Source organism: Adelges cooleyi, unplaced genomic scaffold (assembly GCF_023614345.1).
Source record: "Adelges cooleyi isolate 19-005CV unplaced genomic scaffold, UGA_ACOO_1.1 ACOO_flye_CR_arks_rails_tigmint_CR_PRNA_526, whole genome shotgun sequence".
NCBI lineage: Eukaryota > Metazoa > Arthropoda > Insecta > Hemiptera > Adelgidae > Adelges > Adelges cooleyi.
The window spans coordinates 1-14,734 of record NW_026096215.1 but is presented as its reverse complement, the minus strand read 5'-3'; the positions used below and the strand labels follow the sequence as shown (position 1 = coordinate 14,734).

Genomic DNA, 14,734 nt, shown 5'->3' with positions numbered 1-14,734 from the left:
TAATCGATTAAAAATGTTATCATAAAATCCTTTTGCATTGTTTATAAATACTGTTTGATTCAAAATTAGCGATAATACCTTGTATACAAAAATGTAAACGTTAAATGGCGAATAAGTTAAAAACATTTTCAACCATTAAAAAAAAAATTGTAGGGTACGATTAAGGGTTAATTTATCAATGTTTAATTTCTAACGCTTAAATTAGTTCAAGAATAGCCTCGACTACAAAATGCCATTACACGGAAATGGAGGGTTACAAGTTAGATTCCGGGTATAAAATTAAAAGGGCGTTTTATAGAATAAAAAAGGTTAATACGAGGTTTTTAATGCTATATTATTTATTGCTTCCAAAAGGTCACTGATGAGTGATGGCTGATAAAGTAAATAATGTTTTTTAGCAACAATATTTTAAATACAAACCAAACAGGAACTCAAGAAAAGTGTATAGATTTAGATATCCTGGCTGGCAAACCATGTTGCCATTGGATTGGCTTAAAAACAATTTATATAAGATCAATTCGGGTACAAAAACTAAACCTACGTATTTTAAATTGAAAGCCATGTTGTTTTCAAATAATTTTTCAACACATTATTGTGCGCTGAATTTCAAATTTGTAAAATTGTTGTTGTGGTTGTGTATTGATTTAGAGAAGTGTATTGTGTGGGCTGTTACTCATAGATATGTTATTCACATCGTCCCGAAACTAAAAAAATAAGACAGTATGAAAAATATTTGTGTTGTTTTATTATTTAAATTACATATTGCTACCACGAAGAAAAATGGTAAACACCTATCAAGTATGAATATACTAATATAAATAATTATATTAGTATACTTATATTAATATTTTTTTTAACGATAAATTGTCATACTCAAACAGCTATGTAAATTCACATAAGCTAACCTGCCAAAGTTTTCTGCATTATACGACATGACAATCGTTGTGTAAAACCAAAAACTAAAAAGCACATAAGTTTTTAAACTCCGTGTTAAAATTCAGTACATCGTTAAGTAAGCCGCACTATCAAATTTCGAAAGTTGTGAGTATGCTTTTCTCTATCTGAAATGGTAAAATGTTAAAATACTTTAATTAAAAATTTTCAAAATACCGAGAAATGTAGCAAAATATGTACCTAAAAAACTAGGAAAATAATAATTTTTAAAATATTCATATTTTCATAGAAAATTAGTGTCTTGCGTTAGTTGGATCATCCTGTTTTTTTTTATGAAAAAAGAACACGCGTTTCATTAGTTATAGTGATTTAGTAATATAATTGCAACTTTTTTTTTAGAATAATTGAAATTATTCAGTTTACGTGATTATACACACCGTCATACAATGAAGTTCAATGGATTGCGTCTTTTATCTATGTTGCTAGTCAGTTCTTTGAGTGTCGTTTCGGGACACGAATGTCTTAATTTAGAACCTATGAAAAATTTCCAAATGGAAAAGGTGAGTTCAAGTTATGCATTTGATACTTGACAGGATACATTATAACAAAACAAAACAATTATGTACCACATATATTTATAAGCCGTAATTATCATTGGTTTATCTTCCAATAGCTTAACTGTATGCGTAATTACAGCTACTTTATTTAAACTTAAGCTTATAATTGTTTTATAAAAATATTTAGAAAACTAATGTCGGTCATTTGTTTATATTTTTTTATTTCACTTACTACCCACTCCCACCGTTAGTATTTTCTATGTAATCGGGACTATTTACCAACCAGCTTAGTTACTCCAAAACTATAAATAAAATGTAAAAAATGTATGTCAATAGGCTGGTTCCACCAGATCATTGAAACGCCAGACACAATTTTGAACTAAACTTGGTACGCATATGAATCGCGTTTTAGAAAATATAATTGGTAGAGGTGGGAGGTAGGAGGGGATGGTAAATAACTCTTACCAACTTTTTATAGTCAGGGCGGAAAAGATTAGACATACAAAATGATTGAAAACCAAATCATTCTTACTTATTTATAACACACTGACATAATAATAAGCTGACATTTCATAAAAAAAAAAACAACAGAATAAAAATATCGTTTTAATTAATTCCTGTGTACTAAACCGTCGCTTTTTCTATAGTTTTTAGGACAATGGTACGTCATTAAAACGACGATGCCAAATACTCGATGTTTAGTGTATGATCTTCACACGCAGAAAATCGAAAATTTGACAGATTATGTAGCTAAGTACAGTTCCAGTTGCTTTATATTTGGAGTATTGGATACCCATACAACGTTACCATCGCAAATGACTTATTTTAATCTTTTTTTAGATTATTCAAGTACGTGATGATTTGACAGATTGTTTATGAATAGTTTTGTTAATTCGTTCATCGTGTTACACTAGATATACCAACCGTTCCTTGTTATTATTAAAAAATTAATAATTTAAGTGTTTAGATAATTTCGCTCACCGATAGTAAACCAATTTACATTACGCGGATACCTAATTGGTCATTTTTATTATTATATACTTAGCTAATCCTGAAGAGAAAACGTCTTTTGTTGTGTTCGACACGAACTATGAATCCTATGCGGGTGTATACGTATGCTCAAAAACGCCCACTGGCTTCACACATTATATAGCCATTGTGTCCAGATCATCAGTGGACTTTGACAAAGAAAACATAAATAAAGTAAATACAAAATATCTATTGCTTCGATTTATTGATACTTATTGTTTTGTAATAAAAAGAAAAATTAATTAATTCAATCTGATTTTTTGCAATTAAAAAAATGCATTGTTTTGATCTTTAATTTACAGTTGCTCGTACATTTACATGATGGTCATATTTCACCAGCTGATTTCAGACTTAATCACGTTGACCACAGGGACTGTAACTATGACAATGTTAATGAGAACAGCAATGATGAAAATGTCATTAACAAAGATGGGAAAGTTTACGTTACTATCAAATGGATACATCACGCAATCCCTTTACCGAATCCTTAAGCATGCGTTAAAATCGATTAAATACTAATAAATTCTAAAGTTGTATAGCATGACAACGTACAGGTAACCCATTACAATTATAATGTCCAATGTTATCTATTCAATTTCTTATCAAAAAACCCTTTAACATTGTTTAGAAATACTATTAAATTCAGAATTAGTGATAGTAACTTATCTACAAAAATGTTTAATTGGAGATCTTTAGCTTAATATAAATATATTTTGGTTATGCGTTGTAAAAAAAAATTAAACTGTACCAGATTATATTAAAAAGTAAAAAAAATTATAAATAATTGTAAATTTCTGAGAAGTTTTTGTTATTAATTTAATTAAATACTTAAAAATAGATAATATTGTCCTATGCTCCGTCACCAATTACTACTGTAATCCGACCCATTTGGGCTGGTTTTTGTTTTATAACTATGGTACACTCAAGTATTCATAAAACTATATAATAACGATAGTTTTAGTACAATGAACACATTTTTCTTTGGGATTTCATCAATATTATTTTTATTTAGGTTACATTACATAAAAGTACATTATGGTTACTAATAGTGGAATCAAACGACTAGGTGCGACATGCGATTTGAAATTTACACTTCATTAGTGTATTTATTTATTTATTGAAATGTACATTGTGTAGACATCAAATATAATATAATTTAACAAAATAATTAATTAATACAAACCATAATTAAAGGCGTTAAAATGAATACAGAAAAAAAAGATATGGAGATATAAGGTTATTAGAATGCATTGAAAAAACTTATGAAATTTAGTCTAAACAAAATTAATAAATTATAGAAACTTTCACCTGGATTAATATATTTAGTAATTAGTGAATAGGTAGTGATTGCGATGAGTAAAACGGATAAAAGTTGGAATGTGACAACAATATCAAACTAAGGAGTGTTAACATTTGAGAATACTTGTCAAAGTTATGTAAACTAGAACATTTTAATATATAATTTGATCGCCTAAAAATTAGTGTCTTTAGGTCGACGTAATCGTCATTCCAGCTTATTTTAGTCACTTCGACGATTGCTGGCTGACCTCGCTGTACATAGTATACCTACGATAATTGTAAAATCGGTTACTAATTATTCTAGTTTATTCTAATTTCTAAATCTTATTAATTGTCTCTGTATTATTTATTTTACCTCATGTCTTTGTAAATTTATGCATCGATCGCCGTATATTATTATTTATTGTATACCTTATTGAGTTTATACCCTTTAAATAAAAATAAATAAATTTCTACTTATTCTAAGAGTTATAACAAAAAATGGTTATAATATTTCACAATAAAATATGTATACATGATTCTGTGGAAGTCAGGAATAATAAATTAACTTATATATTTAACAGTCTTGGTCTAATATCCCCGTTCTTTTTTTAAAAGAAAAGAATATTATTTTTTTATTTTTTATTTCAAAAATGATCTAACTTTTAGTGCGAAATCAATGAAAAGTGATTTTATGAAACGATTGTCAATTTTTTGTTGTGATTAATATAAAATTATTAGCATTGTTTTAAAAATGAAAAAGATGTCCTCTCTTAACGTTAAATAAATAATACTAATTTGTATTTATTTTCAAAATTTTTAATATTTGTCCATGTTACTTTTTTTTTCGTTTGTATATTCTAGGTGTGAATTATGAAAACACATTTTGTTTTTTTCATGTTAGATTACGCTTAGTTTTGAGGGTACAAGTTTTAAAGTAAGATATTCTTCTTCTTGGCTTTATGACTCTCCAAGAGTCTTCGCCGCCACCGTCAAAGCGTTCCATCTTTCCCTATCCTGGATTATATCCTTCCAATCTTCTACTTCCAGTGTTCTTAAATCCTGACTTACCCCGTCGAACCATCGCTTCCTTGGTCTACCCCTCGGTCTTTTCCCACTTGGTTGGTACTCTATGGCTGCCCTCACAGCCTTTGATTCATCCCTTCGCATAGCGTGTCCGAACCATTGCAAAGTAAGCTATCTACTCTTTAAATATTAATAAATTACATTAGTTTCCAAAGATATATTTTTATACAACAATTATAGGCTCAAGTTGAAAAAGGTAGCTATATTTGCAAATACAATAAAACTTTTTGCGGCTTAAACGACGATAAAATATGGTTTACGAATAAATAAAAATTAAAAGTAAAGACCGAAATTAGTGTCCTAACATAAGCTTAACCAATAACTATCATATAAATACTATCATAATTGTTTAAGAATATCCAAATATGCTACTCAATTGTTTTATTTTGTTATAATATATCCTATCAAGTGTCCAATGCATTACTTGAACTTACATATTCCATTTTGAAACCAGACATAGGATCTAAATTAAGACATTCATGTCCCGAAACGTGTTTCAAAGAACTAAATAGCAAAACGGATAAAAGTCGCAAGCCATTGAACTTCATTGTATTACAGTGTATTCTTCTTCTTCGTAGTTGACGGCCTTTAAGACCAAACTAACAAACATATGCCATGCCATCTCTCTCTATCCTCCGCTAGGACTCGCCAATCAGCATCCGGTTCAACTCGCTCCACATCTTTTGACACCTGGTCTTCCCACCTCAACCTTGGTCTACCAAGTGGTCTTACGCCTTCTGGAGAGCCACATAGAACCTTGTGTATAAGGGCTTTTCTTTTCGCCATGCGTGGCCAGCCCAAAAGAGCCGCCTCTTTCTTATATCGTCGACTATGTTTGGTTTCTGATATAGCTCCCTGATCTCCACATTATGTCTGATTCTCCACTCTCCTGTATTCCTATCTATGCAAGGGCCAAAAATCGACCTCAACACTTTTCGTTCAAATACTAAGAGGTTATTCTGTTGTATCTTATGATGGTGATTCTAAGGTCTCTTTCCGTGGCAAGAGCTACTAGTCTACATCCATTGTCATTCGATACTTCGTGTAAGCTATGAATACCTATTATAGGTCTAAAGTAATTTTCTTTCCCAATTTTCGCGTTGAAATCTCCTAGAGTAATTTGTATGCAATTTGCCGGTATGTCATTCAAGACATTATTAAGTAATGAGTAAAATTCATCTTTCTCTACTTCCTCCGTTGGAGCATGTACATTTACAAATGCTATATTGAACCATCTGGCTGCTATCGTCAGCACAGTGATTCTAGGACTTATTACTTTAAAATCTTTAACCGAGTTGAGGTATGCTTTGTTTACAGCGAAACCGCTCCCTCCAAGTCTTCTATTATCACATGCTCCATAAAAGAGTGTAGTATTTTTTAATTGCATTAACCCAGTGTCACTCCATCTTAATTCTTGTAGTGCAACAATCCCAAGTCTATACTTCTCCACCTTATCTACCAATGTTCTAAATGCGCCAGGTTTAAATAAAGTCCGTATATTCCAAGTACCAAAACGTAGAGCCGATTTCCAATTTTCCATTCTAGAGTCCTGTAATCCACTAATCCGAGGCATTGTGTTTGTGCCCTGAACAAAGTTGTGTTTTACTGTGACGGGTTGTTAGCCCGTCGCCAAACGCCCAACCCGGAGGACCAGACTGAGCCAATCAGTTAAGGCCAGCTCAGAGCTCGGGGCCCCGGGTTCGCCTAACCCGTAGTGCTAATTACTTAGCACCCCTCAGCTAGTTTTCATCATATTTGTATTTATAATATTAACAAAAAAATGTAGTCCTTTACGTTCAGACTTTCATAAAACCGTTTGCATACAGCCATAATAACACTTGCTCGATAATATCTATAATTCTCATTTCGTGATTTCTCTTCGCATTTTTACTACTACAGTCGTAGATCGTACAACATTACAGTGTTCTTCAAAATTTTAAACGAATATTTTAACGTAATGCCAAAAGTAGCCATTTTTTTCATAGCTATCATTATCTTGAAGATATCATTGGGTAATTTTTGCTCGTATTTTTTTTCCACAGTATATAGATTCTCGCGAAGATTATTCGAAATTAACAATATACTACCTATAGTTATGACTTCAATATTTCTAATTAAATAACACATTATACTGATAGGAGTCGATTACTTGTATATTTTCCTCATAAACTTATGTATGCGAACAAGAATGTTATAAGAATATTAATATTGATATTTCATTTTCTTCTTTATATTTAGTCGGCCAACGTAAACCTCGTCCAAAAACTTTGTGGTAAAAAGTAAGATACAACATACAATTTTACTTAAATTATTTCTATATGTATATTTTTTTTTACATCCACAACTTTTGTACACTGATCAATATAATTATCGTGAAGTAATAATATAGGACTAGAAGTGGAATAACGGTACAATATAGGAGCTAATTTTTTGTTATTTGATAGTTAGCAAACAGATATAGGCGTTGTATGGTATTTTGTTGTATTAGGCGAAGATGGTTGGGAAAAAAACGGATAACTCTCAAAGTCGGTATAGAATGTAGAATAATTAGTAATAGCCATGGCTTAAATTGACAAGGTTATTGCATATCCCCACTTTATTATATTATCAATTCATAAAATGGCAGCGTAAGGGTACATCATTGTGTTTTTGATAAATATATAAGTAATACCTTTATAAATGAATCTGATTGGCTAACCCTTACGCTGCCATTTTATTTTTTTCGTCGAAAGTATTCAATAAAGAAGGGGTAGAAGTGCAATAACCTAATATATTTAAATCATGGTAATTGCCTACTTATTGAGTGGACGCCACACCAATAGTGGAACGCATGCAACGACCGATAGAACGCGCTGTTAGGTGTTTTAGCGAGGCGCAGGCGCAGGCGTTTTTAGCGCCGCCTACCACGTTATGGTTGGACGTAACCGGTCTGTCAATTAGGTAGGTATTGAATATAATATTTGTATTTGTATAGTAGGGTTTTATGAAAGCAATCCCGAGTAAGGAATTTATAACGTTGTTATAAGTTTTTTTTAAATGCGCCTTTAAAAGCTCCTCTCCAAGCAGCAATTCCATAAGAGAAAACTGACTGAGCAATTGCACAATAAATCATTCTCATGGCGATGGTCAATAAAATATTGTTTAGAGTTTTGAAAATAATATAGAACATGCTCCGAACTTTTTTAATAGTAGACGCAATGAAAAAATGCACGATTTTTCCAGAAACTCATACAATCTTATTTTTATACGTTTTTCCAATACTTTGGATAAAGTATAAGTCAGGGATATCATGCGGACACGAGAATTTTACATATATATATATATATATACAGGGCCCCCACAAGGGGGGGGGGTCAGTGAGTACTAGGGGCCCGGGCTCTCTGGGGGCCCGGGGAAAAAACAAAATATATACGTATTATTAATTTAAATTAGAAAAATATAATGAGTCGTGCCACTCCAGTCACTATAATATCTTTATATAATATTGGTATATAAATAATTTTATTTTTTACTATAATACATAATACTTTTTATAATACATAATTTTGTTTAACAATCGAAATGTATATTATTTTTATTTGATGAGGTCGGCCACTTGGCGTCGGTAGGACGGTAGGCGGGTAGGACGTTCAGCGCAAGCATTTCTTGGAAAAAATACAAGGGGACGATAACAGAAATAAGTCAGCCGCCTGCCCTACTAGTGCTATTTTTGGCATTAGAAGATAATAATTTTTTTATCGACGACCAAAGTCAAAAAAACCCGCAATCATAGCATGCATATTAGTTTTTACCACAACCGTCAATCTCCCGAGTTGTGGCGGTAATTGTGGTACTGTCTACAGGTGTATAAAAGCAATATAAGCTCTGTAACAAATATTTTAGGTACCTTATGAAAAATAAAAAATAAAATGTTAGAAATTATATTAAAATTATTATAAATACTAATATATAATAAGGGCCCGGATTCATTTACAGTACCTTACTTGAAAAATTCATGTGGGGGGCCTGCTCGTTGGGCAAGTGGCAACTATATTATCTTTAATCGTGAACTACAATTTGCAATAAAGATAAGAACCTAACTAAAGGCAATGTTTTTGATATTAAAATACGAAATTTCTCTTGGCGGGCTTTTGGTAAAATCGATGTTGGTACTATCTGTAGTATTACAGATTTTATAGGTTATGTAACATTTATTTCTTATCATGCGTTATCATTTTTTGGAAGAACTACCCCCAACTCGTCACAACGTTATCGTATCAAATAATAACGGTGACGGCGTGTGTTGTTTTTTTGCCGAGTTTGTACTTTCCTTAAAGTAAACGTAAAATTATTATTATTATTATTAATTACACTGTTGTTCATTGTCATACGTGGTTTTTTATTCAATAGTGTTTCCCGGTGTGTCAAACGTTATCATATATATATAATAATAAAAATTAAAAACGGCGAACGGCGTGTTTTGTTTTTTTGGTGAATTTTTGTCTTTGTAGTTTGTTATATTATATACATACAATTATATATTAAACGTATAATAGTTATTATTAATTACATATTTGTCCGTAATTCGCTCACGGTTTTCGTTCAAGAGAAATCGACGTGTTTCCCAGTGTGCAAACATTACCTATTAATATGCGTCGTTGGATGTTGGTACGTTTTTTAGATTTAGAATATATATAATAATATATAGTATATTACATTTCGCTTAAACCAAATTATCAAATTAATTAGATGTACAAAATTCTTATCTTTTTCAAACCGCTGTGTGTGGTGATAACGATACATTTCATATTTTTTGTTGAAAAATTTGTTGACATATATATCTACTATTTATTTTCAATTAAATAACTTACTGACTTATTTTATATGTATGCAAATTATTTGTTTTAGGCCAATACTATAGTGAAATCATAACCGACGCGTGTCCGTTTAGAAGATTGATTGCTACTTCTATCTACTCTGTCTTTAATTAATACAATAAGTAGTTATTATTGTTACCATTGGTTACAGACTGTTATCCTATGCCGACACCGATTAATTTGCCTGCGGCCAACAGAAAACTTACGCCGTAGAAGTTCATTTTTTGTTATTTATGAAGTATTTTTTAATAATTAGTGCCTATCTAATCTCTATACTCAACCCTAATTTAAATTGACAGTTTTTTTTTCATTATACAGTGTCTTAACCGACTTCTCTTAACGCTTTAGTTTCTTAACGTGCACACACATACGATACTGATGTCCAAATGATTAAGACATTAATTATTTCAAATTTTTTTGTTAAAGCTGTACAATTGTGATCACTACATAGAATAAAAATTATTTTAGTTTTTTTATATATTTTTTTTTAATGATATATTATTTCACGTTAAATTGGCATTATTTGAATATATTTTAATTATTTCATTTAGTAGGATGATTTACCTATATAAATATGTATGCTCACTATCGAGTACTATCACTAACCGTTTGGGGTTTTTAAAATTTGTGTTTTGACTTAACTTGTGGTTTTAATATTTTAACTTTGGAAAATTCAGACATTGTAGGTAAGCTATGTGTAAATCAACAATTCAAGCTAAGAAAATTCTTTGAAATTGACAAACATATAACTTTATTTTTTTAAATCATGTATCTGATTTCACTTTCCAGATAATTTTTTTTTAGGAAGTATTATTGTAAATTATTTAGTAGAAAAACATTTATTTACCTATCTAAAAATAACATAATACATGGATTAATTAAAAAAAAGTTTATTGTTGTTAAAATAATAATATATATATAATGAAAAATATTTTTTTAAATAATAATAATAGTATATTTGATGCACTGAATTAAAAATTGTTCAGATCTAAAAACAATCGATTTTTAGTTTTATACACCTGGGGCTACTTATGTGTGCTTAAAATTTATATACATTATTGACATAAAATATCTATGTGTTCATTCCGCTCTAATAAAAAATAACTATATTACATGATCTAATTTATTTTAATCACATTATACATAGTAACATCTTATGCTATCTAATCATTCCAGTTTTTACTCCCTGGCTTTATAATACTTATTTAACCAACGAATAAATGCATTTTTACACAGTCTTATAATAAAAAATTATAGGTATGTTTTTTAAAAGCATCAGCAAAAGTCCCTATATCATCTTTTTAAATTCTTAAAACAGTTGTCTTTAGATTATTTTAGCGTTCAACATTTTGTGTTCTTAGACCGTTTTTATGAGTAGTAATCAAAAATCAAAAAAATTGTCTGAACATTTATTTTTACTAACTATTTAATGTTAATTTTTTATATTATATGTATGTATATATATTTTTTTTTTTGAGCTGCTGTTGATATAGCTTGAACTAAATAGATACTTATTAATATTGACTATTTTGGTTTTTTTTGTGGTGTGATTTCAGACATAGGGCGTAATTAAAACATAAAAATAAAATATTAATTTCAAATCATTTTATTGCATTTTAACATTTTGAAGCATGGTGGTATAAGTAATATACCACTTTTTCAAAAAATAGCCTACTCTCGCACAGTGGTATATATTTATTACCACCTTCATAATCATGTTCAGAGAAAATCGGAGAAAAAAATGCTGTGCTTCAAAGGGTTAAAATTTATATTGAAAATCAACATTTAATTTACTATTTTATTATTTATAGAAGTATAATATAAGTATTCGCTCCACCCTAAAAAAGTATAGTAAATCTATAGATTTTGCTATATTTTTTTAAATTGATACTACATAATGAAAAATAAAATTATTTTAAAATTTTTGATTATTATCATTTAGTAGGATGAATTGTTGGTTAGCCATCTAAAAATATATCAACATATGGTTTTATACCTTTCATGGTTTACTTAAAAAAGTATTAATGTATATATCAATTTATCTATTATGTATAAAATATGTCTGGATAAGTATCAAATAATTTAGGTATTTTATGCACTGAATATTATTATTATTATTATCATTTTGTACCCTGACCGTTTTTATAATCACCGCCGGACACTCGAATAATCAAAAATATTTGCTACAAATTATTTCAGACATTTCATTCATGTTTTGTACTCTTGAGTTCCTAAGTAACCGTCACACAAACATATCATTCTTCCACACTTTTAAACTTCTAATAACCAACAAACGTCAGACCTTAAGTATCAAAGTACCTTTAGCATTAAAGGTCCAGATCCAAAAACTAAAAGATTTGCATCGAGACATTTCATTTAACCTCTCTTTGGTCATTTTTATAAGCTCTGCCAAATAGTCGATCAAAAATCAAAATAATGTATTTATCACTCTTCACTTCTTTCCCTTTTAAGTTTTAATATAAACTCTAGACATTTCATTCATGTGATTTACTCATGATGTCTTAAACACTTATGAACTTCTGTTAAACCACTAGACCTTTAATATACATATTTAATGCATTATGCTGTTGGTTACATTCTAAACGTACAGTACGTCATTACCGAATAATGGCATAGACGGTGATTTCTGAACAAATAAGGATTTTAATTCAACCAATATCTAGACATATAACGTATACGTTTGACAAAGTTTTGTTGCACATAGGAACACCATATCAGACATATACAGACTGACCTCTAAATTTCTTTCTATTTTTAACCATAGCTATTACCAAGCCCGTGAAGTAAACAACACCTCAAACAATTCAAATTAAAAAAAAAAAAAATTGTCCTTTAAGCAAGTAGCACACTCGCTTTAGTAGTAGGACGTTTCTGATCTGACAGATAGCTAGACTTGCACTACAGTTAACCGGTACTTACCTTGCAAAACACTTTTTCGAAACTAAGTATGAACTATGATTACTAGATAAAGGTACGATGAATTATAACGGTATACTTTAAAACGTAGTGAGCTGACTCGACACCGTGGCCAGGCACCCCCCTCGGAACTGCTGTGTACAGACATATAACATACTACGTTTAAACAAATTTTGTTTCACAAAGGTAAACCTTAACAGACATTTGGCTGACTGTCCTCTAGACATTTTTATCTGTTTTCAACTCATAAAATTAAGCGGGATGACGCCGGCCTATATTGATGACGTGGTCTATAATATAACAACTTTTACCAAAGACAATTTCCATTGTACACTTTTTCCCAATGGCCAGCTTCTTATCAAGCCTCTTTAACTTTTTAAAATATTAATTTAAACTTAATTTTAAACCTGTTACCTCCTCATAGACTGTAGCCTACAAACCTAGGATATTTTTAGTTGGCGGAGCGAAGCGACGGCGCCAAGCGAGCGAATGCCAAAACACTCGGAGACCTGCCGTCCTTATCAGTTATCAATACGAATTCCGCCCGCTGATAAGGAACTGGACATTGGTAGTTCATACAAATTGGTAAAAGTGGTAGCAACCCAAGTAAGCAACACCGGACACTTGATATTTATTAACCGTCTAACTTCTAGACTATTCTTTTCAATTTAAAATTTAAAAAAATTACAGATACATAGCTAGACTTACTCTACACTTAATCAGTACTTAGCTTGCAAAATATTTGTCCATAACTAGGTATGAATTCTGATTACTAGATACAGCCTATAGGTACCATGAATTATAACGTCATTCCTTTAAGACGTATTGCGATGGCTCGACACCGTGGCCGGCGCAGCCGGGCACCCCCCTCGGAATCTGTGACCTCCCCGAAAATACTTTGCAGCGAGGGGACGTGAGCGTGCCCGGCGTAGCCGGGTACAGTACCAGGAATCTGTGACCTACCCGCCCGACTCGGGGGCCTGGGGAGCGAAGCTCTAGTCATAAAATAAAGTACTACCATTCATGACTTTTTAATACTATTAAAATATATCTTAACTTGAACAAATAATGAAATATTTTATACAAAATTAGAGCTACAAGTTCATAAACTAAAAAATTAAAATTAGCACGAAGCAGATTATCTTATATAAGATAATTTAAACAATCAAACGTGAATCTCTTTAAATGAATAACAATATGCAAAACATGTGTTCAATTAGTTCACATTAGTGCATTAGTGTTAAAAAAATTGTGCAGTATAAAATACATTTTAGGGCGGTATACTGCATAAAAACCAACACTTAATCTGAATCCAAAAAACAACAGTCCTCTTCATAATTTGCAGGTAGTTGGACCTTATATACTCATAGTTGACCTTCGGTAAGGTTATATAATGCAGGCTATAAAATAACGAGATAACGACAGTGGTTTTGTCGTATCAGAATCATTAAGTGTCTTAATAAGTACACGGATAGGTTTTTTTCCCAATAAATCGATTGTCTACTATAATCAGCTGCACGATTCAGTCGTCTGTGATATCGTGTAATAAACACAATATTATGATACCGATCATTGGGCCCTAACCTAATCTAACACGGATAGACGTTACCAACTGATAAATTTTAGTGTCTGTTCGTTTCTCACATCTGGTACACCGGGTTTTGAGTAAAAAAAAAAAAAAAATTGAATTTGTGTAAACTTTAAGTCAAAAGTGGTACTTGAGCACAAAACTTAATAGTATCATTCTGCATAGATATACATAAAATTTTTTTAATGATTTGATCAATTTTGATTAAAGATTTTAGGTGTTTTTGTTAAAATATACGCAATCTGCGAAAACACAGTTTTCCGGCAATTAAAAAAAAACTGTATTGGCGAATTTTTCACCCGTTTAATATGTTATGGATACATATGAGTTCCAACTACTGGCAATTTTTCAACCCAAAAGTTTTAAAATTACGGCTAAAAACCCCGAAAAACAAAAAAACTTGTACCCCCCCCCTAGGGGGGTGGGAAATGGGTATAGTTTAAATTTGACATAATTGACGTATGCGGGCATATCAGATAAATATTTCTTATACATTTCAACTCGATCCG

General features: G+C 30.9%; 1 protein-coding gene and 1 long non-coding RNA gene across 2 annotated transcripts; both read left to right on the top strand.

Annotated features, from left to right (window-relative positions):
* The first annotated feature begins 929 nt into the window (after positions 1-929).
* On the top strand, positions 930-2,211 carry LOC126842488 (uncharacterized). The gene is made up of 3 exons (XR_007686344.1): positions 930-1,041; positions 1,294-1,454; positions 2,099-2,211. It is a non-coding gene; the product is annotated as an uncharacterized LOC126842488 (long non-coding RNA).
* Positions 2,212-2,236: 25 nt separating this feature from the next.
* LOC126842487 (uncharacterized) lies at positions 2,237-2,971 on the top strand. The gene is made up of 3 exons (XM_050579499.1): positions 2,237-2,300; positions 2,497-2,654; positions 2,783-2,971. The coding sequence occupies exons 1-3, from the start codon at positions 2,267-2,269 to the stop codon at positions 2,969-2,971; spliced, it is 381 nt and encodes a 126-aa protein (XP_050435456.1). The 5' UTR covers positions 2,237-2,266.
* Positions 2,972-14,734: the final 11,763 nt, after the last annotated feature.

Bases quoted from the DNA above. Each gene is read 5' to 3' on its own strand.
- LOC126842487 (XM_050579499.1), top strand. From the start codon at position 2,267: ATGACTTATTTTAATCTTTTTTTAGATTATTCAA. The intron at 2,301-2,496 runs GTACGTGATGAT...TTATATACTTAG, and splicing joins TCTTTTTTTAGATTATTCAA to CTAATCCTGAAGAGAAAACG. The intron at 2,655-2,782 runs GTAAATACAAAA...TTTAATTTACAG, and splicing joins ACAAAGAAAACATAAATAAA to TTGCTCGTACATTTACATGA.